This window comes from Ascidiella aspersa, chromosome 6, assembly GCF_963924565.1.
Source record: "Ascidiella aspersa chromosome 6, kaAscAspe10.2, whole genome shotgun sequence".
In the NCBI taxonomy this organism is placed as follows: Eukaryota; Metazoa; Chordata; class Ascidiacea; order Phlebobranchia; family Ascidiidae; genus Ascidiella; species Ascidiella aspersa.
The window spans coordinates 31,404,991-31,431,241 of record NC_139452.1 but is presented as its reverse complement, the minus strand read 5'-3'; the positions used below and the strand labels follow the sequence as shown (position 1 = coordinate 31,431,241).

Below are 26,251 nucleotides of genomic sequence, written 5' to 3'. Positions count from 1 at the left end.
AACTTCATCTTCTTATGCACATTTGTTAATGCAAATTAGTGCATTGTCCAAGACCTCAAAGTCTAAAAGTATAATGGAAATTGTTTGACAAGGTTTGAGTCACACACAGTGCAACATTAGCAGGGTTGTTTCTGACCAAAAAATTACACTTGGTCAGTCGGGAGAACCAAAAGCTAGCCAGCACACTAGCTAAACGAAGAAATTTCAAAGGCAAAAAAAACATATTTAACCTCATTGTTTTAGAAAAATAAATAAATTTTACCACAACAATAAGAATGATCTATATTTACAAAATAAAAATTAAAAAATTAAAAATAAAAATAAATATTAATATTCAAAATTAATATTCGCAATAATTTTTAATAAAAATCTATTTACGCAACTAGAGACCAACAAAATCACATAGCGCTTGATAATACCTTTCCAACGATGCCACACATGACTCGGTGATAGTTGAGGCCATACGCTTTTATCGTCGATAACCGATCCTAAAATTCATAAGCGATCGCGGTAATATTTAAACGCCCGTCACTTGCCCAATTTAAAGTGCAAGTGAACGAAATTTCATCAAGACATTTCTACAAACCTTATAATGCCATAGAAAGAAAAAATAGTAAAAAATTTTAATGTTGAAAATATTTCAAATTTAGCATTTGTTATGCGTAATATCGAGTTTTTTCATCCCACCAACATCCGACCAAAAAAGACCCAAAAATCAATTTACGCAACTAGAGACCAACAAAATCGCATAGCGCTTGATAATACCTTTCCAACGATGCCACACATGACTCAGTGATAGTTGAGGCCATACGCTTTTATCGTCGATAACCGATCCTAAAATTCATAAGCGATCGCGGTAATTTTTAAACGCCCGTCACTTGCCCAATTTAAAGTGCAAGTGAACGAAATTTCATCAAGACATTTCTACAAACCTTATAATGCCATAGAAAGAAAAAATAGTAAAAAATTTTAATGTTGAAAATATTTCAAATTTAGCATTTGTTATGCGTAATATCGAGTTTTTTCATCCCACCAACATCCGACCAAAAAAGACCCAAAAATCTATTTACGCAACTAGAGACCAACAAAATCGCATAGCGCTTGATAATACCTTTCCAGTGATACCACACTCGATTCCACTAGTATGGGGCATAAGGGTTTAAATCGAAGATAACCGATATTAATATTCATAACATATCGCGATAATTTTTAAACGTCTGTAGCATCCTCAATTCGAGATGGAATCGAACGAAATTTCGCTTTGGCGCTTTAGACTATTCTATCTGGCTTGATCGCACCTTTCCAGTGATACTACACTCGATGCCACTGAGGGTAGAGCGCAGTATTACGCGTATGAAATCTCTGTGCGCCACCCGGCCAAAAGAAAAGCCCCTTTGGCTGTTGCGACTTATGTTACTAACAGTCATAACATCGTTTCAATTTCCAATTTTTTTTAAATGTTTTATTCGGACGAAAATAAGTTAGTTGGAAAAACCGTTGTGCGCCAAATCATTTGCGATGGAAGCATGGCAATTATTCGGTCGGTGTTGTCAGTTTATATGAGCGAGGATTTGGAGGCCTATTTAGATCGTTGTTATAATGTGGTGTCAGGAAAAGCATCTGATAGGACTTTTAGCAAGCCCTTTCTTCATTTGTGTGGCAGCCACACGATGAAGAATATGAAAAGCCTCTGTGGCCTTCTTCCAAAGAGAAGGCAAGAGGCGATGTTTGTAATGGGTTTGTTGATGTGCGCGGGATCTCTTGAAGAGATTAACAATATTTTGTATCACATGGTGATTTTATTTACATCTAAAAATGACATCCAGGTTAAAATCAGCTGGAAATGGTTAAAATGTCAAATTGAACGCAAAGATGATATTTTCTAAACTATTCGTTCTGAAAGAGATACCGGGGAAAACGCACTTGAAAACACCGAATCAGACACCATTTCAACAAACCCTTTTGTTGCTTATTTTGATAAGACTCTTAGCAGAGCAAGACAGGCAGTCAAAATGCAAAAGGCGTGTGGACAAAACGAGTTTTATTGTCCTGAATTTTTTGTAAAATTTACGAGCAATTGCTTGCCGAAAATTGCGCTGTGGACAGGGCTGTTGCTAGGCGATTTGGGCGGCATGGAAACAACGAGTCATACAAACGCGCGTCAGAATTTTTCGAACGGCTATCTAAAAGTGAAGAGCAAAATTTATCTAGAGACAACAGGACGCAACGTTATGGAGAAAAGTCAGCAGGAATTAAAGCGAACGCGGTGCTTCGGAAAGCGGTTTTGTAACGTCGCTGAGTTCGCAAAAGTGTACAATGATCAGAGCGTTGCATTAGTTCGCGAGTTCAAAGATAATATAAGACTGGCGCAAAAGTCCAAGCGTAAAAGAACAGTCGTCCAGCCACAGGAGGAGGAAAGCTGGGCTAAAAAACCCAGAACCACCGGGCCAGATAGGACGGTTGGAAAGTATTTTCAAGCTCCTTCAAAGGACTTGAGAAGCTCTAGTCCGAAAAAGCGCGGAAAACCAACGATCAAAAACACGAATAAGGACCACGATTGTAATTCCAATTTGCCTGTTAGTTCTTGGGGACGCCGTTGTTGTGGTGTAAAATATCAACCTAGTTATAGCATAGATCAAACTGATCATAAGGAATTAATGTCAAAAGACACTTGGCTAAGCGACAAGCATATTGATTCATTAATGAATATAATGGCAACACAATTCCCCCAAATTGGAGGGCTACAAAGCATTCATGCTTATGAAACTCCGTTTCATTTTCCTTCAGTACATTCTCCTGTCGGAAAGTTTGTTCAAATTTTAAATGTTCATTCAAACCATTGGGTAACGGCATCCAACATTTTTTCAACAAAGGGTAATGCTGTACAAATTTACGACAGTCGTTATAGCGAATATAGTTCGGACGAACTATTCAAATTGTCAAAACTTGTCTATTTTAAAAATAATAAAAACATTGAATTGGAATTTCCAAAGGTATCCAAACAAAGGGGAAGTTCTAATTGTGGTCCTTTTGCTATAGCCTTCGCAGTTGCGGTACTTTCGGACATCAAACCAGAACAGGTAATATTTAAAGAGGTAACATTGCGCAGTGAAATTCAGAAAATCATTTTGAATCGAACTGTTGCTCCCTTTTTTACGCGTAGGAGTAGATCAGGTTTACAAAGAAAACCTTTAGCTTTACAGACTAACATTTACTGTAATTGTAGATTAGCCGATAACAGAGCGCTTTTCTTAATAGAATGCAGCAGTTGTAAGGAGTGGTTCCACAGGGAATGTGTTCAAACACATGTTTCTCAAGGAGCAATTGTAAACAACGAAGAACTATGGTTTTGCAAACAATGTTAAATACAACAAGCGATGAACAAATATTTGGTAAGATTCTATTTATAAACTTTTAATTTGTTTAAAAAATTGCCAAAAAATATGAAAAACAATCCAATTGGCTTTACAACAACTAACAATAACCCAAATTTAAAAGTATGTTAGCTTATTTCTGTTAATATTTGGAAATAAGTGTAATATATCTTTTATATTTGTGGAAACTATCTTCAAAAATACAAACCGATCGGTTGTGATTCGATTCCATCTCGAATTGAGGATGCTACAGACGTTTAAAAATTATCGCGATATGTTATGAATATTAATATCGGTTATCGTCGATTTAAACCCTTATGCCCCATACTAGTGGCATCGAGTGTGGTATCACTGGAAAGGTGCGATCAAGGTCTACAGCAATTTGTTAATTAAACGGTGCGGAAATTTTTTCATCTTATCATTTATGACGAATATTAATATTGAATATTAATATTTTTCATAATTTTTATATTTTTTTTTATATTCAGAAAGTATAGACCAGTATTAGTATTGTGGTATAATTTTTTTTTCAAAATTTTGGTCGTAAATACGTTTATTTTTACTTTATTTTTTTTGTGCTAGGGCGTCGGTGCTGTGTAGCTTCTGATCGAAATAACACTCGCGGAAAATGTTGGCACGCAGTCAAATTTCAGTCCTAGCGCTGTCAATTCTTGGGTTATTGTTAACCTGTCTTGTGGTTCTGTGCTCGGGGCGTTTCACCGCAGGTTGCTTCGCACCAGAAACACAAAACGCCTCGTTTCGCCTAACACTAGTGTTACTGGTTGAACAGCAAATAATGACAAAATAATTGTAAATTACAACTAAACCATTCTTTCGCACAGTTAACAACCTTATGTGCCAGAGATTCTGTGCTGTGTGACGCCCTATAGTGGGTAACACTAATTTACGGAATGATGAATGGTCGGAATGGTCGAAACGCTCACTAATTTACGGAATGGTCGGAATTGTCGGAATGGAATGAATAGGGCCAAAACTAATTTGATGAATGGTCGGAACGGAATGAACTGTCGGAATGAAATGAACGAAGCTGTGGGAACAGAATGAACTGTCGGAATGAAATGAACGAAGCTGTGGGAACAGAATGAACTGTCGGAATGGAATGAATGACGCTGTAGGAGCAGAATGAACTGTCGGAATGAAATGAACGAAGCTGTGGGAACAGAATGAACTGTCGGAATGAAATGAACGAAGCTGTGGGAACAGAATGAACTGTCGGAATGAAATGAACGAAGCTGTAGGAGCAGAATGAACTGTCGGAATGAAATGAACGAAGCTGTGGGAACAGAATGAACTGTCGGAATGAAATGAACGAAGCTGTGGGAACAGAATGAACTGTCGGAATGAAATGAACGAAGCTGTCGGAGCAGAATGAACTGTCGGAATGAAATGAACGAAGCTGTAGGAACAGAATGAACTTTCGGAATGAAATGAACGAAGCTGTGGGAACAGAATGAACTGTCGGAATGAAATGAACGAAGCTGTGGGAACAGAATGAACTGTCGGAATGAAATGAACGAAGCTGTGGGAACGGAATGAACTGTCGGAATGAAATGAACGAAGCTGTGGGAACAGAATGAACTGTCGGAATGAAATGAACGAAGCTGTGGGAACAGAATGAACTGTCGGAATGAAATGAACGAAGCTGTGGGAGCAGAATGAACTGTCAGAATGAAATGAACGAAGCTGTAGGAACGGAATGAACTGTCGGAATGAAATTAACGAAGCTGTAGGAACGGAATGAACTGTCGGAATAGAATGAACTGTCGGAATGGAATGAATGACGCTGTTAGGGTTGGGGTTAGGGTTAGATTCGTTCATCTCATTCCGACAGTTCATTCTGTTCATACAGCTTTGTTCATTTCATTCTGAAAGTTCATTTCTAACCCTAACCCTAACAGCTTCGTTCATTTCATTCCGACAGTTCATTCTGTTCCTACAGCTTCGTTCATTCCATTCCGACAGTTCATTCCGTTCCGACCATTCATCAAATTAGTTTCGGCCCTATTCATTCCATTCCGACAATTCCGACCATTCCGTAAATTAGTGAGCGTTCCGACCATTCCGACCATTCATCATTCCGTAAATTATTGTTACCCCCTTATAGTGGGTTTCAATTTCCAAGGGCGTGCGCAATGGTTTCGATTCGTATCTAAACATAATTGCGATATAAAATATTTACAGACAGATATTTTTTAACTTTTGGCCTGGTTGACCGCTATGAATTGAAGAGATCGCAACAACATACTTACGTATACTAATTGCTAATTATACGGGCCGAAAATTTATTTTCGGGACATATCTGTTTTTGCTCGAATTCTTTTATAGTTTTTTTGGTTTGTTTCAGACCGTTTTTTGTCCAGAGTTTTACAGAAAAACTATAATTTGGAAAGAATTAAAATGTCCATACAAGATGGAGGCGTATATGTAGATGAGCCTTTAAGGGTTTAGAAGTCTATTTACCTAGGGGCCTTCAGCTGGGGGTACAAATTGGAAACAAAATATGACGTCATCGTAAAATTGATTTTAGCTCTGTACTCCTACCTTGCGGTGGCAATACTTCCTAAAATAAGGATCTGGTTAAAACGACACCGGTTATACAGACTGTCTCGCGTTAATGCGCGATAAAGGAAAACAGATTCTGCTAAGGGAGTCACCGCCTGCTGCGCTTTATTGTCCCGCGCGTGAGACTTTCATTGTGCGAAGTGGCACGTCATAAACTGGGCTCGTGCGACTTGCATTTTAAAACGAGGCTTCTCTTTAGTAAAATTACTTAATGCTGTTAAGAAACAACTTATTTTACCGCCGCAAATTTAAATGCAAAATCTGGTGGCAACTCTAATCCAACATATCAACACCAGGCCTACACAACTTAAAATTGTGTGTTGATATGTTGGATTGGAGTAACATACTATACAGTAGAGATGTTCAAAGCAGAATATCGGTGAATCATTTATAATGCTTGCTTTCAATGCGGCGTTAGTTTTTTTTCGGGCGACCAATTACTTCGCGACAATCTTCGCCTAATAATTAAGTGTCAATAGGGTGTATTTACCGCCGCAAGTTTAAATGCGAAATCTTAAGGCAGTCTACGCCTTTCTGTTAGCACCTGTCGTGCATCTTGCTCCAACCAGCATACTACCAACATCAGGCCTAAACATCTAGCAAAACTTTCGATTTAATAGTTTGCGTATTGAGAACATAATAGTGTTTTTCATATTGTTTAAAACTACAGATTTAAAGCCTGTTTTAACAGTGATTGCTCGGCCCAAGCCATGGTAAAAAATTACCGAGTAAAAGTTTGCAAAAGTATAGCAAACCATAGGCGTTAAACCATTTTTAGTCTTTAAGAGAATAATAATATTTGCTTTTCAAACACGTAAGCTGGTCAAAATTTAATAAAATGACCATACGCATTATCTACGTAAATTCTATTTATCAAATATATGTTTCGATCATTCCCCAAATTCTACGCCATATTTGAACCCCTTTCGCATCAAAGGCATAAGTTAAGTGGGGAAGTTTTCGGCCCATATCTGTTTTTGCTTGCAGAAACAAGTTAAGGAAAATAAAAAACAAAATATATAATATAAAGTACACAATACAAAATAAAAAAAAAAAAATAATAAATAAAATAAAATAAAAAAAATAAAATAAAGTAAAAATTGAAAATAAACACTAAGCCCTGAAAATATACCCCCTGACAAAATATACAACTACCGCACCCCCGTCTAGTTTTGTCCAGAGCATTATAGAAAAAGTGAACATCGTAGAACTTTCAAATTTTCAGACATGGCGTAGAGTGGTATGAAGGTGCTGTGTAGAGGTTTATTAGGCTGCACCCCTAGGCACCTCCAATTGGGGGACAAAAAACAAAAGTGTTATGTCATTGTTTTAGTTCATAACAGCTATCTACTACTATCTAGCGGCAGAAAAACTTCAATACAGAATGCTTTCATATCACTTGCTTTATTCAGCTCGCGTCGCGACGAGGCGGCTGCTGGTATCCCTGCTGCGCCCTATTGTCCCGCGCGTGCAACATTTGTGTTGGAAGTGGCTTGCCTAGTAAAACTATGCACATGCGACTTGCCTTTCATAAAGAGGCCTCTCTAAGTCAAAAAAACCTATTGCTCTTACAACACAAAATATTTTACCACCGCAAATTTAAATGCGAATCATACAGGCAGTGTACACATCTCTGTTAGCACCTGTTGTAATTGTTGCACCATTCAAACATATCAACACCAGGTCTAAACAAATATAATTATACAAGGGCCGCAACAACAAAAAGCTTAAGTTTAACGCATTCTTAACGACGACGTTACAAAGCTACGTCATAACATGGCGTCATAAATAAATAAATCTTGCGTTTATTGGATTTAAATTGGCAAAACTTTCAATATAAAACGTGGCTTATTAGGCACATAAACGTGTTTGCATATTGCTCAAAACTACAGATTTAAACTCTGTTTCAACAGTGATTGCTCAGACCAAGGCATGGTAACAATTTACACAGTAAAAGTTGGAAAAAGTATAGCAAACCATAGACGTTAAATCATTTCGAGAGAATGAAAATATCGACTTTTTAAACATGCTAGCTGACCAAAATGTAATAACATGGCCGTAAGCATTATCTACGTAAATTTTTATTGATCAAATGTATGTTTCGATCATTTGCCAAAATCTACGCCATATTTGAACCCCCTTCGCTTCAAAGCCATAAGTTATTATATTATTATACACAACTTATAATTGTGTGTAGATATGTTGGATTGGAGTAACATACAGAACAGGTGCAAATAGCAAATATTCTCCAAATACGATGTTTCCAATATTCTCCAAATCGTATTTCATCGTATTGTCGCGGTAATACACAAAGAGGTAAGGCCGTGAATAAAGTTTCACCCACCGTACAATTAACGGAGGGAAGCATTTCGAGTAGGGATGTTCAAGGCAGAATATCGGCGACACATTTATAATGCTTGCTTTAAATGCGGCGTCAGCATTTTTTCGGGCGACCAATTACTTCGCGATAAGCTTCGCCTAAGTGTCAAATAATTAAACCATTTTTAGTCTTTAAGAGAATGATAATATTTGATTTTCAAACACGTAAGCTGGTCAAAATTGAATAAAATAGCCATATGCATTATCTAAGTAAATTCTATTTATCAAATATATGTTTCGATCATTCCCCAAATTCTACGCCATATTTGAACCCCTTTCGCATCAAAGGCATAAGTTAAGTGGGGAAGTTTTCGGCCCATATCTGTTTTTGCTTGCAGAAACAAGTTAAGGAAAATAAAAAACAAAATATATAATATAAAGTACACATAACAAAATATTAAAAAAAAAATAAAAAAAATAAAATAAAGTAAAAATTGAAAATAAACACTAAGCCCTGAAAATATACCCCCTGACAAAACATACAACAACCGCACCCCCGTCTAGTTATATGGGCCGAAAATTTATTTTCGGGACATATCTTGTTTTTGCCGTTATTATATGGGCCGAAAATTTATTTTCGGGACATATCTTGTTTTTGCCGTTATTCTTTTTTGGTTTCCTATGGTTTCCTATGGTTTCCTATGGTTTCCTATGGTTTCCTATGGTTTCCTATGGTATGTTTCAGACCGAGTTTTGTCCGAAGCTTTATAGAAAAAGTAGACATCGTAGAACCTTCAAAATTTCAGACATGGCGTAGAGTGGTATGAAGGTGCTTTGTAAAAGTTTATGAGGCTGCACTCCCAGGGGCCTTTGCTTGGGGGGTAAAAACCTGAAATATTGCGTTTTAGCACTTTGTAGCTAACGACAGCCATCTAGCAGCAGAAAAACTTTCATACAGAATTCGTTCATATTCGCTTGCTTTGTCCAGCTCGCGTCGCGACGAGGCGGCTGCTGGCATCCCTGCTGCGCCCTATTGTCCCGCGCGTGCAACATTTGTGTTGGAAGTGGCTTGCCTAGTAAAACTATGCACATGCGATTTGCCTTTCATAAAGAGGCCTCTCTAAGTAAAAAAACCTATTGCTCTTACAACACAAAATATTTTACCACCGCAAATTTAAATGCGAATCCTACAGGCAGTGTACACATCTCTGTTAGCACATGTTGTAATTGTTGCACCATTCAAACATATCAACACCAGGTCTAAGCAAATATAATTATACAAGGGCCGTAACAACAAAAAGCTTAAGTTTAACGCATTCTTAATGACGACGTTACAAAGCTACGTCATAACATGGCGTCATAAATAAATAAATCTTGCGTTTATTGGATTTAAATTGGCAAAACTTTCAATATAATACGTGGCTTATTAGGCACATAAACGTGTTTGCATATTGCTCAAAACTACAGATTTAAACTCTGTTTCAACAGTGATTGCTCAGACCAAGGCATGGTAAAAATTTACACAGTAAAAGTGGGAAAAAGTATAGCAAACCATAGACGTTAAAATCAATTAGAGAGAATGAAAATATTGACTTTTTAAACATGCTAGCTGACCAAAATGTAATAACATGGCCGTAAGCATTATCTACGTAAATTTTTATTGATCAAATGTATGTTTCGATCATTTGCCAAAATCTACGCCATATTTGAACCCCCTTCGCTTCAAAGCCATAAGTTATTATATTATTATACACAACTTATAATTGTGTGTAGATATGTTGGATTGGAGTAACATACAGAACAGGTGCAAATAGCAAATATTCTCCAAATACGATGTTTCCAATATTCTCCAAATCGTATTTCATCGTATTGTCGCGGTAATACACAAAGAGGTAAGGCCGTGAATAAAGTTTCACCCACCGTACAATTAACGGAGGGAAGCATTTCGAGTAGGGATGTTCAAGGCAGAATATCGGCGACACATTTATAATGCTTGCTTTAAATGCGGCGTCAGCATTTTTTGGGGCGACCAATTACTTCGCGATAAGCTTCGCGTAATAATTAAGTGTCAATGGGGTGTATTTACCGCCGCAAGTTTAAATGCGAAATCTTAAGGCAGTCTACGCCTCTCTGTTAGCACCTGTTGTGCATCTTGCTCCAACCAGCATACCAACATCAGACCTAAACTTATCTAGCAAAACTTTCGATTTAATAGTTTGCGTATTAGGTACGTGATAGTGTTTTTCATATTGTTTGAAACGACAGATTTAAAGCCTGTTTTAACAGTGATTGCTCGGACCAAGCTATGGTAAAAAATTACCTAGTGAAAGTTTGCAAAAGTATAGCAAACCATAGGCGTTAAACCATTTTTAGTCTTTAAGAGAATGATAATATTTGATTTTCAAACACGTAAGCTGGTCAAAATTTAATAAAATAGCCATATGCATTATCTAAGTAAATTCTATTTATCAAATATATGTTTCGATCATTCCCCAAATTCTACGCCATATTTGAACACTTTTCGCATCAAAGGCATATTTTAAGTGGGGAAGTTTTCGGCCCATATCTGTTTTTGCTTGCAGAAACAAGTTAAGGAAAATAAAAAACAAAATATATAATATAAAGTACACAATACAAAATATTAAAAAAAAAAAAATAAAAAAAAAAATAAAAAATAAAAAATAAATAAATAAAGTAAAAATTGAAAATAAATACTAAGCCCTGAAAATATACCCCCTAACAAAATATACAACAACCGCAACCCCGTCTAGTTATATGGGCCGAAAATTTATTTTCGGGACATATCTTGTTTTTGCCGCTATTTATATGGGCCGAAAATTTATTTTCGGGACATATCTTGTTTTTGCCGTTATTCTTTTTTGGTTTCCTATGGTTTCCTATGGTTTCCTATGGTTTCCTATGGTTTCCTATGGTTTGTTTCAGACCGACTTTTGTCCGAAGCTTTATAGAAAAAGTAGACATCGTAGAACCTTCAAATTTTCAGACATGGCGTAGAGTGGTATGTAGGTGCTTTGTAAAAGTTTATGAGGCTCCACTCCCAGGGGCCTTTGCTTGGGGGGTAAAAACCTGAAATATTGCGTTTTAGCACTTTGTAGCTAACGACAGCCATCTAGCAGCAGAAAAACTTTCATACAGAATTCGTTCATATTCGCTTGCTTTGTCCAGCTCGCGTCGCGACGAGGCGGCTGCTGGCATCCCTGCTGCGCCCTATTGTCCCGCGCGTGCAACATTTGTGTTGGAAGTGGCTTGCCTAGTAAAACTATGCACATGCGACTTGCCTTTCATAAAGAGGCCTCTCTAAGTAAAAAAACCTATTGCTCTTACAACACAAAATATTTTACCACCGCAAATTTAAATGCGAATCCTACAGGCAGTGTACACATCTCTGTTAGCACATGTTGTAATTGTTGCACCATTCAAACATATCAACACCAGGTCTAAGCAAATATAATTATACAAGGGCCGCAACAACAAAAAGCTTAAGTTTAACGCATTCTTAACGACGACGTTACAAAGCTACGTCATAACATGGCGTCATAAATAAATAAATCTTGCGTTTATTGGATTTAAATTGGCAAAACTTTCAATATAAAACGTGGCTTATTAGGCACATAAACGTGTTTGCATATTGCTCAGAACTACAGATTTAAACTCTGTTTCAACAGTGATTGCTCAGACCAAGGCATGGTAGCTGACCAAAATGTAATAACATGGCCGTAAGCATTATCTACGTAAATTTTTATTTATCAAATGTATGTTTCGATCATTTGCCAAAATCTACGCCATATTTGAACCCCCTTCGCTTCAAAGCCATAAGTTATTATATGATTATACACAACTTATAATTGTGTGTTGATATGTTGGATTGGAGTAACATACTATACAGGTGCAAATAGCAAATATTCTCCAAATACGATTTTTCCAATATTCTCCAAATCGTATTTCATCGTATTGTTGCGGTAATACACAAAGAGGTAAGGCCGTGAATAAAGTTTCACCCACCGTACAATTAACGGAGGGAAGCATTGCGAGTAGAGATGTTCAAAGCAGAATATCGGCGACTCATTTATAATGCTTGCTTTAAATGCGGCGTCAGCATTTTTTGGGGCGACCTATTACTTTGCGATAAGCTTCGCCTAATAATCAAGTGTCAATAGGGTGTATTTACCGCCGCAAATTTAAATGCGAAATCTTAAGGCAGTGTACGCCTCTCTGTTAGCACCTGTTGTGCATGTTGCTCCAACCAACATACCAATATCAGGCCTAAACAACTAGCAAAACTTTCGATTTAATAGTTTGCGTATTAGGCACATAATAGTGTGTTTCATATTGTTTAAAACTACAGATTTAAAGTCTGTTTTAACAGTGATTGCTCGGACCAAGCCATGGTAAAAATTTACCGAGTAAAAGTTTGCAAAAGTATTGCAAACCATAGGCGTTAAACCATTTTAAGTCTTGAGGAGAATGATAATATTTGGTTTTCAAACACGTAAGCTCTGGCCAAAATGTAATAAAATGGCCATGTACATTATCTACGCAAATTCTATTTATCAAATATATGTTTCGATCATTCCCCAAATACTACGCCATATTTGAACCCCTTTCGCATCAAAGTGGGGAAGTTTTCGGCCCATATCTGTTTTTGCTTGCAGAAACAAGTTAAGGAAAATGAAAAACAAAATATGAAATATATAATATAAAATACACAATACAAAATACAAAATATTAAAAAATAAAAAGTGTAAAATAAAAAATATATTAAAATAAAAAAAAAATAAAAAAAAAAAAATAAAAAACACACAAAAAAAATAAAAAATAAAAATTAAAAAATGAATATGAAAAAAAAAATTGAAAAAAAAAAAATAAATAAATAAAATCAATTTCAAAAAAAAATTAAAACTAAATAAAAATAAACACTAAGCCCTGACACTATACCCCCTGACAAAATATACAACAACCGCACCCCCGTCTAGTCTTTTTTGGTTTCCTATGGTTTGTTTCAGACCGACTTTTGTCCGAAGCTTTATAGAAAAAGTAGACATTGTAAAACCTTCAAATTTTCAGACATGGCGTAGAGTGGTATGTAGGTGCTTTGTAAAAGTTTATGAGGCTGCACTCCCAGGGGCCTTTGCTTGGGGGGTAAAAACCTGAAATATTGCGTTTTAGCACTTTGTAGCTAACGACAGCCATCTAGCAGCAGAAAAACTTTCATACAGAATTCGTTCATATTCGCTTGCTTTGTCCAGCTCGCGTCGCGACGAGGCGGCTGCTGGCATCCCTGCTGCGCCCTATTGTCCCGCGCGTGCAACATTTGTGTTGGAAGTGGCTTGCCTAGTAAAACTATGCACATGCGACTTGCCTTTCATAAAGAGGCCTCTCTAAGTAAAAAAACCTATTGCTCTTACAACACAAAATATTTTACCACCGCAAATTTAAATGCGAATCCTACAGGCAGTGTACACATCTCTGTTAGCACATGTTGTAATTGTTGCACCATTCAAACATATCAACACCAGGTCTAAACAAATATAATTATACAAGGGCCGCAACAACAAAAAGCTTAAGTTTAACGCATTCTTAACGACGACGTTACAAAGCTACGTCATAACATGGCGTCATAAATAAATAAATCTTGCGTTTATTGGATTTAAATTGGCAAAACTTTCAATATAAAACGTGGCTTATTAGGCACATAAACGTGTTTGCATATTGCTCAAAACTACAGATTTAAACTCTGTTTCAACAGTGATTGCTCAGACCAAGGCATGGTAAAAATTTACACAGTAAAAGTTGGAAAAAGTATAGCAAACCATAGACGTTAAATCATTTAGAGAGAATGAAAATATTGACTTTTTAAACATGCTAGCTGACCAAAATGTAATAACATGGCCGTAAGCATTATCTACGTAAATTTTTATTGATCAAATGTGTGTTTCGATCATTTGCCAAAATCTACGCCATATTTGAACCCCCTTCGCTTCAAAGCCATAAGTTATTATATTATATTACACAACTTATAATTGTGTGTAGATATGTTGGATTGGAGTAACATACAGAACAGGTGCAAATAGCAAATATTCTCCAAATACGATGTTTCCAATATTCTCCAAATCGTATTTCATCGTATTGTCGCGGTAATACACAAAGAGGTAAGGCCGTGAATAAAGTTTCACCCACCGTACAATTAACGGAGGGAAGCATTGCGAGTAGAGATGTTCAAAGCAGAATATCGGCGACACATTTATAATGCTTGCTTTAAATGCAGCGTCAGCATTTTTTCGGGCGACCAATTACTTTGCGATAAGCTTCGCCTAATAATCAAGTGTCCGCTGCAAATTTAAATGCGAAATCTTAAGGCAGTGTACGCCTCTCTGTTAGCACCTGTTGTGCATGTTGCTCCAACCAACCTACCAACATCAGGCCTAAACAACTAGCAAAACTTTCGATTTAATAGTTTGCGTATTGAGAACATAATAGTGTGTTTCATATTGTTTAAAACTACAGATTTAAAGTCTGTTTTAACAGTGATTGCTCGGACCAAGCCATGGTAAAAATTTACCGAGTAAAAGTTTGCAAAAGTATAGCAAACCATAGGCGTTAAACCATTTTAAGTCTTTGGGAGAATGATAATATTTGTTTTTCAAACACGTAAGCTGGCCAAAATGTAATAAAATGGCCATACACACTATCTACGTAAATTCTATTTATCAAATATATGTTTCGATCATTTCCCAAAATCTATGCCATATTTGAATCCCTTTCGCATCAAAGGCTTAAGTGGGGAATTTTTCGGCCCATATCTGTTTTTGCTTGCAGAAACAAGTTAAGGAAAATGAAAAATAAAATATATAATATAAAATACACAATACAAAATATTAAAAAATAAAAAGTATTAAATAAAAAAAAAAATGAAAATAAAAATAAAACATAAAAAATTAAAAATTAAAACAAAAATCAAAAAAAACTAAATAAAAAAAATAAATAATAAAAATAAAGATTAAAAAATAAAAATATTGAAAAATAAAAATAAATAATTAAGTCAATCAAAAATCTTAAAAAAAAAATTGAAAAAAAAAAAAAATTAAAAATTAAAAAAAAATGACACTAAACCTTGAAAGTATACCCCTGACAAAATAAACAACAACCGCACCCCCGTCTAGTTATATGGGCCGAAAATTTATTTTCGGGACATATCTTGTTTTTGCCGTTATTCTTTTTTGGTTTCCTATGGTTTCCTATGGTTTGTTTCAGACCGACTTTTGTCCGAAGCTTTATAGAAAAAGTATACATCGTAGAACCTTCAAATTTTCAGACATGGCGTAGAGTGGTATGTAGGTGCTTTCTAAAAGTTTATGAGGCTGCACCCCCAGGGGCCTTTGCTTGGGGGGTAAAAACCTGAAATATTGCGTTTTAGCACTTTGTAGCTAACAACTGCCATCTAGCAGCAGAAAAACTTTCATACAGAATTCGTTCATATTCGCTTGATTTGTCCAGCTTGTGAAGTGACGAAGCGACTTACCGCCTGCTGGGCTTTATTGTCCCGCGCGTGAGACTTTCATTGTGCGAAGTGTCACGTCTTAAACTGGGCTCGTGCGACTTGCATTTTAAAACGAGGCTTCTCTTTAGTAAAATTACTTAATGCTGTTAAGAAACAACTTATTTTACCGCCGCAAATTTAAATGCGAAATCTGGTGGCAACTCTAATCCAACATATCAACACCAGGCCTACACAACTTAAAATTGTGTGTTGATATGTTGGATTGGAGTAACATACCATACAGGTGCAAATAGCAAATATTCTCCAAATACGATTTTTCCAATATTCTCCAAATCGTATTTCATCGTATTGTCGCGGTAATACACAAAGAGGTAAGGCCGTGAATAAAGTTTCACCCACCGTACAATTAACGGAGGGAAGCATTGCGAGTAGAGATGTTCAAAGCAGAATATCGGCGACTCATTTATAATGCTTGCTTTCAATGCGGCGTTAGTTTTTTTTTCGGGCGACCAATTACTTCGCGATAATCATCGCCTAATAATTAAATGTCAATAAGGTGTATTTACCGCCGCAAGTTTAAATGCGAAATCTTAAGGCAGTCTACGCCTCTCTGTTAGCACCTGTCGTGCATCTTGCTCCAACCAGCATACTACCAACATCAGGCCTAAACATCTAGCAAAACCTTCGATTTAATAGTTTGCGTATTGAGAACATAATAGTGTTTTTCATATTGTTTAAAACTCAGATTTAAAGCCTGTTTTAACAGTGATTGCTCGGCCCAAGCCATGGTAAAAAATTACCGAGTAAAAGTTTGCAAAAGTATAGCAAACCATAGGCGTTAAACCATTTTTAGTCTTTAAGAGAATAATAATATTTGCTTTTCAAACACGAAAGCTGGTCAAAATTTAATAAAATGACCATACGCATTATCTACGTAAATTCTATTTATGAAATGTATGTTTCGATCATTCCCCAAATTCTACGCCATATTTGAACCCCTTTCGCATCAAAGGCATAAGTTAAGTTGGGAGGTTTTCGGCCCATATCTGTTTTTGCTTGCAGAAACAAGTTAAGGAAAAGAAAAAAACAAAATATATAATATAAAATACACAATACAAAATATTAAAAAAAAATAAAATAAAATAAAATAAAAAAAATAAAATAAAGTAAAAATTGAAAATAAACACTAAGCCCTGAAAATATACCCCCTGACAAAATATACAACAACCGCACCCCCGTCTAGTTCTTTTTTGGTTTCCTATGGTTTGTTTCAGACCGAGTTTTGTCCGAAGCTTTATAGAAAAAGTAGACATCGTAGAACCTTCAAATTTTCAGACATGGCGTAGAGTGGTATGTAGGTGCTTTGTAAAAGTTTATGAGGCTGCACTCCCAGGGGCCTTTGCTTGGGGGGTAAAAACCTGAAATATTGCGTTTTAGCACTTTGTAGCTAACGACAGCCATCTAGCAGCAGAAAAACTTTCATACAGAATTCGTTCATATTCGCTTGCTTTGTCCAGCTCGCGTCGCGACGAGGCGGCTGCTGGCATCCCTGCTGCGCCCTATTGTCCCGCGCGTGTAACATTTGTGTTGGAAGTGGCTTGCCTAGTAAAACTATGCACATGCGACTTGCCTTTCATAAAGAGGCCTCTCTAAGTAAAAAAACCTATTGCTCTTACAACACAAAATATTTTACCACCGCAAATTTAAATGCGAATCCTACAGGCAGTGTATACATCTCTGTTAGCACATGTTGTAATTGTTGCACCATTCAAACATATCAACACCAGGTCTAAGCAAATATAATTATACAAGGGCCGCAACAACGAAAAGCTTAAGTTTAACGCATTCTTAACGACGACGTTACAAAGCTACGTCATAACATGGCGTCATAAATAAATAAATCTTGCGTTTATTGGATTTAAATTGGCAAAACTTTCAATATAAAACGTGGCTTATTAGGCACATAAACGTGTTTGCATATTGCTCAAAACTACAGATTTAAACTCTGTTTCAACAGTGATTGCTAAGACCAAGGCATGGTAAAAATTTACACAGTAAAAGTTGGAAAAAGTATAGCAAACCATAGACGTTAAATCATTTAGAGAGAATGAAAATATTGACTTTTTAAACATGCTAGCTGACCAAAATGTAATAACATGGCCGTAAGCATTATCTACGTAAATTTTTATTGATCAAATGTATGTTTCGATCATTTGCCAAAATCTACGCCATATTTGAACCCCCTTCGCTTCAAAGCCATAAGTTATTATATTATTATACACAACTTATAATTGTGTGTAGATATGTTGGATTGGAGTAACATACAGAACAGGTGCAAATAGCAAATATTCTCCAAATACGATGTTTCCAATATTCTCCAAATCGTATTTCATCGTATTGTCGCGGTAATACACAAAGAGGTAAGGCCGTGAATAAAGTTTCACCCACCGTACAATTAACGGAGGGAAGCATTTCGAGTAGGGATGTTCAAGGCAGAATATCGGCGACACATTTATAATGCTTGCTTTAAATGCGGCGTCAGCATTTTTTGGGGCGACCAATTACTTCGCGATAAGCTTCGCCTAATAATTAAGTGTCAATAGGGTGTATTTACCGCCGCAAGTTTAAATGCGAAATCTTAAGGCAGTCTACGCCTCTCTGTTAGCACCTGTTGTGCATCTTGCTCCAACCAGCATACCAACATCAGGCCTAAACTTATCTAGCAAAACTTTCGATTTAATAGTTTGCGTATTAGGCACGTAATAGTGTTTTTCATATTGTTTGAAACGACAGATTTAAAGCCTGTTTTAACAGTGATTGCTCGGACCAAGCTATGGTAAAAAATTACCTAGTGAAAGTTTGCAAAAGTATAGCAAACCATAGGCGTTAAACCATTTTTAGTCTTTAAGAGAATGATAATATTTGATTTTCAAACACGTAAGCTGGTCAAAATTTAATAAAATAGCCATATGCATTATCTAAGTAAATTCTATTTATCAAATATATGTTTCGATCATTCCCCAAATTCTACGCCATATTTGAACCCCTTTCGCATCAAAGGCATATTTTAAGTGGGGAAGTTTTCGGCCCATATCTGTTTTTGCTTGCAGAAACAAGTTAAGGAAAATGAAAAACAAAATATATAATATAAAGTACACAATACAAAATATTAAAAAAAAAATTAAAAAAAAAAAAAATTAAAATAAAGTAAAAATTGAAAATAAACACTAAGCCCTGAAAATATATCCCCTGACAAAATATACAACAACCGCACCCCCGTCTAGTTGTTTTTGGTTTGTTTCAGACCGTTTTTTGTCCAGAGTTTTACAGGAAAACTATAATTTGGAGAGATTTCAAATGTCCATACAAGATGGAGGCGTATATTTAGATGTGCCTTTCAGGGTTTAGAAGTCTATTTACCTAGGGGCCTTAAGCTGAGGGTACAAATAGCTCTGTAATCCAACCTAGCGGTAGCAATATTTCCCCAAAAGGATATGGTTAAAACGAAACCGGCAGACTGTCTCGCGTTACGCGACAAAGGGGCACTGTTAAAGCAGCGAAACAGATTCCGCCAAGGGAGTACATTCTGCTTTGAAACGCCAGACACAAGTATGTCAATACACAGCCGAAACCTAAACATCTTCCCTGCCATCGGCTGTTATCTACAATTACGAAAACTGTCCATTATGTTTTTATAAGCCTATGTATTTGTGTATTTTTATTCATTAATGCATTAGGCCAGGGGTTTCCAACCTTTTTACGATCTCGTACCACTTGGGACACTTTGAACTGCCACGCGTACCACTTTTTTTAGAACAGTGGTTCTTACCTATTTTTCTGCTGCGCCCCTGGTAATTGTCCTGTGCCTTGCGCCACCCTTAGATATTAAACAATAATACTAGAAGAGATTCGGTATTTTTAAAAGTTAACTCTTCGTGGCGCGAAGCGCGAAATAAAATGCGTTCATTTGGTTTGTATTGGCTAAACTTTAATTTGGGAGACACACAAAAGTTGCTCGTGCTCGATATATTGGTTTACATCGAGCTGATTTTGACAGACATATTGCGGTAATCGAGTTTTAAAAAGTGTGATGACACACAATGCTAAGGCTATTTACTGCAAATAACATTAAAAATTGGCGCAAAAATATCTGAGTTTCCACCAATTAGTCATGCGCAAAAAAAAAGTAATTCAAAGTGTTTACGTAGTTTTGTTGTTAAAATTGACAAAACACAGTTTGTGGAGAAGGCGGATCTGCTTCAACTATATCAAAACTGTTCTGACTAAACACAGCCCAATAGCCGGTAATAAGTTCCAAATATTGTCCCAAAATTCGAGAAGCTTTATTAAACATAAGCAGCCGCGAAGTTCGCAATTTGCAAAATTATGAATTTTTTTTTCAGTTTCTTTTCTAAACATGTGTAATTTTGATGTTATGCATAGGACGGCATACAAGCAAATTTAATAACTAACGCAACATGGAACTGAAAAAATCAGTATAAAAAGTTAAAAACTGGAAGGTAGACCTTGCGCCTACCTAAGAATTGCTTGGCGCCCCCTAGGACCCACTGTCCCACAGCGTTGTATGGCTTTTTAAAGCAACTGTGCTCCCTATTGACATGACCTGTATTTGGAAGATCGTATAATGGTACAAAACAACGGGGATAGTTACGTAACAATGAATAGGCTTCAGGATTTTTTTTGTAAAACAACAAATGAACAAAATATAAAAGTTGTGAATCCAGGTTTTTAAAAACGAAAAACTACTCGCGTACCACCTGAACAACCTTCGCGTACCACTGGTGGTACGCGTACCACAGGTTGGGAACCTCTGCATTAGGCAAACCACAATATAATCCATTCTTTGAAATGTATCATGTTACTCTAAAAACCCGTATTACGGTATGTAGTGGCTACGGTGTGTTATGGATTCTACACTGAAAGCTAACATTGTATAACGTTGTGGCCATAGTATGATTTAGCTCGTTTTAATGGAATCGTTGTGCAATTCTATAAGATTTACAAAAGTAAACTTTGCATCTCATGCAGCTCTTTGTAAAAAACTTGTCTATTTTGGTTTAAATGTTTAAAAAACGATTTTCAATTGAAAAATTATTTTTTCAAATTTAATGTCACAATAATATGTCAATTGCAGTCTTAGGATTTTAGGAAAATCCTTTTTAAAACAAAAATACATTTTTACAATGTCTTTCATCCATTATGTTACAGTTGGGCGCACAAACGTTTGACGTCTTTTTCGCAGCTGCAGTCTGGGGGAGTTTCTACTGCTCTGTAGTGAAATGATCTTTGGTTGGCTGCATTATATTGAAACGGTTGCCTGACCGCCCTAAACAGACACCGCGTAACGCAATATAATTTATGTTTATTGTCGCCTACAAACTGCAGTGATGTGGTTCTAGTGACCTCCAATGCACCTCATGGGAACGAAAATACGTAATGAATAGCGAAACATAATAATCAAACCGAATTAGGCTACGATTAATCAGAACCGGAACCTTTTACGCGCTTGCGATTACCCAACAACGTTTATTTAATGCTTCACTACCATAAAAATATAATTATTCGCAAGGATTAGGAAGAATCACATTTTTGAATTTTAACTGGAAAAATTAATTACACAAAAACTGTAAAACTTTTCGCTTGCAATGGTAGAATATAATGGGCAATTATAAAACGAAATCAGTTTTTTGGTGGTTTTGGAAAATTCGTTTCCTGTTTTTAGAAATAACTAAACGAGTTTGCCGCAATCTATTAAGTCAGTGTTTCTTAATCATTTTTACTTGGGGGCGCACCTAAAGACGTATGAAAACGTAGGGTGCACCTTACAAGCGAAGCGAGCGCGATTTTCGGGAGTACCGGTATTTCTCTTCAATTGCCTGCAATTTTTTTTATTATATGGGTTTTATGGTTGCATATCTTTAAAAAAACTTCCAGCTTTCGAGACTAAAAACGTTATTTTGTCCATTAAAGTCTTATTCCGATTTAAATTAATCCGATTAATTTTGAACTTATTTTGGCATGTTTTTTCCTTTCGCTCGCGGCGCACCTAGCAGCCTTCCATGGCGCACCAGTGCGCCGCGGCGCACCGGTTGAGAAACGCTGTATTAAGTGGAACATGCACTAAATGTTTTATTAATGCACAGAGCAAAATATTTTCACTTTTAGCCAAAACACACACTTCAAAGAAACATTACAATCTCCATTACCAGGATTATCATTTAAAGCGCAAAGGCTGGCATGAGTTATGTTAAAAGTCGAATATTGGGCAAGATCCATTATAAGTGTGGTACAACTTTAATATTTGGTACAGCTGTTCGGACTATAATTTCGATAGCCATAATAGGTTGAAAGGAAAATGTTGTGGAGGCTGTTTCGCGCTAATAAGTGACAAAGGGGCACCTTGATTGCAGCGAAACAGATCACGCCAAAGCGTTGTAGTTTACTTTAAAACGCCAGAAGCCACGAAGGCCAAACAAATACAGAAAAAACCTAAAAGTCTCCCTGGCCATCCTATGTCATATGCATTTATGGAAACTGTTTAGTATGTTACCATAAGCATTTATATTTCGCAGTATAACCAGTTCATCGAAATGTATAACGTCATCTTGAAATTGTGTGCGCATTCTAAATTTTTGTCTTAATAAACAAATACGGAATACGGTAAGAAACAGTCTAATGAATTCTAGATAAAAATCTCGCAGTTTTAAGAATGAAATGTAATTTTTTTGTCTATATTGGTAAAAGCAGTCATCTATTTATACAACGAAGATGATATAATGATTTTATATTCACAAGTAAACAAAACAAAATCTGTCGTGGAATACTATTTACTAAGACTGCTATATTTTTTACATAAAGGTTTAAGGGGCATAAAAAGGCCGGAAACATCATAAGGTTTTTAAACTTTAAGAAACTTGCTGTTGTCACGCGAAACAGACCGCAAACTAGCAGCTTAAGTTAAGTGTTTTTGCGCAAAAATGTTTTTTTAATTGTTTTTACCGTGTTCATTGTTCTTATTTAAAAACGGATTTTGTTAATTGTGCCTCAAAAAGTTTGAGGGTCTATAATCTGGTACTCATAAAGTTAACCTTTAAAACTTGACATATTCGGCTTTCATCTTTAAAATTTATGTTTATTATGTAATTTTGGTTTATAGGTTTAAAATTATGAGCGGGCCCTATTTGTTCGCAATAAAATAGTGTAACTTTAAGTTATTTGAAGCTCTCTACGCCAACCTAGCGACAGTAATATCTAGCAATATATCTCCCTTTATTAAGTGGTCGCCAATATGCTAGTTATTTAAATCAAACCGCTAGTAAACCATAAAAATGATACTACGAATCCCTTTTTTGTTTTTCACGCCTAAACAACCCAACAATCGGGTGCCTTTGCAGAAAATTAATACAAAAAGTTAATTTGAATTTAGATAAAAAAAGATGATGAAGAAAGATTTTTGTTATTTTGGCCCAAGAGTTGGGGTAGCACTTTTTGAAGGCGTTTGAAAAAAAATGTAAGAATATTGTTTTGTTAATGAAATATTTACTCCCGGGTGGAGAATGTTAGTTTTGTTTATCGTTTATCTTTGGTTTCAGGGGAATCAAAAATATTTTTTTAATGGATTGCAGTTTTTTTATTAATAGGGGGAATAGGTTTTATTTGGTTTGGGGGGAGGGTGTTAAAACGATAGGCTTTTTTGTTTTGTAAAAATATTTGCATCTTCGTCAAAAGTGAAGGCATGAAATTTTCGGCCACTATTTGTTTTTGCTTGCAGAAACAAGACAAGAGAAAGTATGCTACAACTTAACGTAAAGCGTAAAACGAATAAACCAAAGTATAATACGTAATACTACAAAAACAACCTGGTAGAGAACTCTATTTATAATGACCCAATTATTGAATCACCCATGAAATAAGGCCCTGAAAAATACCCCATGACAAAATATACAACAACCGCAACCCCGTCTAGTTTTTAGTTGTAGTTACACAGTAGGCGATATTTTAAAATATCTTAGTGTTCAGTGGACCGTTTCAGTCTCTCAAACCATGTTAAAAAACACTGCTTACAAATAAGATTATAAAACATTTCCATTCGAACTTATTGTTACCAAAAAATTGCAGCAATTGCTCTTAATTTCCCAATACAAACAATTGAATAAATACAAAAAAGTATTTTTTTTATCGCTGGGTACATCGCAAGTCCAATAAACTTTTTCAACGGCGTCAACAACCGGGTTAAACATTTGAAAATTAACAACGTATTAGTTAAACAATGAAGTTTAACTATTTGCCACTGTAGCAATTAAGTCGTTTATTGATTGCCGGTAAAATATTTTTTTCAAACGGGACAAAGAGTCATTATTACGAGTTCAAACGTGACTTCGATTAACCTTATTATTTGTGTAGTGTTGAATGTATTTGCGTCTTATTTTTGGGGGAAATAACTGGCGCTAAGTAACATTTCGCTTAGTAGTGGTGCTTAACACAAGTTGTCCTACACCAACTGATTAAATTTTTCGCCGAAGCCACTCGCCAGTCGGGCGAGTTGGTGTCAATCAGCACCGTAGCAATTTTGCACTCGCATTTGCAAACGGGCGAGTGCAAAATCCCAACCATGATTAGATTTGTGTAAATAACTATAATAATGCTAATTTAAATATATATTCTTTAGGTACCTGTTAGCTAATGGAAATTTTGTACTAACGTATTTCTAAGTTGGCATAATTTTGTGCGAAGGCCTCCTAAGAAAAAAAAGAATTTTTTAATTCATTTATTATAAAGTTTTGTACCACGAATATCTTTTTTAAACATCTTTTTTCTGTGACTGACACATATCATTTTATGCCAACCACGCCATGTTCCCTAAATTATATCTTTTGCCATTTTTTTTAATATAAACGCTATTTAAGATTTAGTTGTTGTAAAATTTTCATGCAACGTCAGAATGTGATGAAGGCCAATAACATTTGATTAAAATATATTTTCACACAATATTTTCATTTTGCATTTATCAGTAAAAATCAACAATTCTTCCGGTTTCTGGTTAGGAGCAACATCCTAAAAGTGTGCTGGAAAATAGACCACTTAATTTAAGGTAGAAAAACTTTAATATTTAAATCGCACTTTTGTTAACAAATTTCCTAATATTTATTTTATCTAAAATACCTTGTTGAGAAGTTGATGGCCCAATACTCAGAGGGGTTTCCCCTTGTTGAGGAGTTGATGGCCCAACCCTTAGAGGTGTTTTCCCTTGTTGAGAAGTGGATGGCCCAGCACTTAGAGGGGTTTCCCCTTGTTGAGAAGTGGATGGCCCAACCCTTAGAGGTGTTTCCCCTCGTTGAGAAGTGGATGGCCCAACACTTAGAGGTGTTTCCCCTTGAAGTGCAAGTTGTGGCGCAATTAATGCATTCTGAATGCTTAAATGCACAACTTTCACTGTCTTATGCACTGTCTGATGCACTGTCTGATGCACTGTTTGATGTTCAATTGGTTGATCGCCAGCAACAAAAGTCTACGTTAAAATATTTCATTGTTTTTTTTTTGTTAAAAAAATGTTTACGCAGGAATTTGGTAGAAAATTAACTAAAAGTATAGGAAATATATTTTCTCCATATTTTTCAAGTGACCTTATTTTTGAGGGCGGTTAACTTAAAAATCCTAGGTCTGCACCGGATTGTATTTACAGTAAATACAGTAAGTTGGCCACCCATATTTAGTTGATATATTTTTTGTTGTTTGGACCAAATGCCTTTATTTTTCTTAGTAGGTTAATTTATTAGTTCTCAACTATATTTATAAAGAAACTTTAAAACAAATTCAACTTACTTCACAAGTAATGTTGGTTGTGTTTTCTTCGGCCATTTTCAAATACACGAGTTAAAACAATATATTATTTACATTATCTAAACAAACAGTAAGCATTGTGTGTTATATACAAGTTCTAACATCATTATGGCTTAACCATTTTCTAAATACCAATAAGAAAATTTACAAAAAAACCAAAATGATAACAATGAACAACTGAAGCCAAGCGGTAGTATCGGTACTCGTCCGATAATATCGGAGCCGATACACGATACCAAGTGGTAGTATCGGTACTCGTCCGATAATATCGGATCGGAGCCGATACACGATACCAAGTGGTAGTATCGGTACTCGTCCGATAATATCGGATCGGAGCCGATACCCGAAACAAGTGGTAGTATCGATACTCGTCCGATAATATCGGATCGGAGCCGATACCCGATGCCTAGTGGTTGTATCGGTACTCGTCCGATAATATCGGATCGGAGCCGATACACGATACCAAGTGGTAGTATCGGTACTCGTCCGATAATATCGGATCGGAGCCGATACACGATACCAAGTGGTAGTATCGATACTCGTCCGATAATATCGGATCGGAGCCGATACACGATACCAAGTGGTAGTATCGATA

At 36.1% G+C, this 26,251-nt stretch overlaps 1 protein-coding gene across 1 annotated transcript in view; it reads right to left on the bottom strand.

Annotated features, from left to right (window-relative positions):
* LOC146141292 (protein NLRC5-like) overlaps positions 1-25,674 on the bottom strand; it is a 31,105-nt gene extending 5,431 nt beyond the window's left edge. The window contains exons 1-2 of the mRNA XM_083392871.1: positions 25,639-25,674; positions 24,979-25,222 (exon numbers count right to left, since the gene is read on the bottom strand). Coding sequence (XP_083248997.1) covers positions 24,979-25,222; positions 25,639-25,674 — 280 coding nt within the window. The remainder of the gene's footprint in view (positions 1-24,978; positions 25,223-25,638) is intronic.
* Positions 25,675-26,251: the final 577 nt, after the last annotated feature.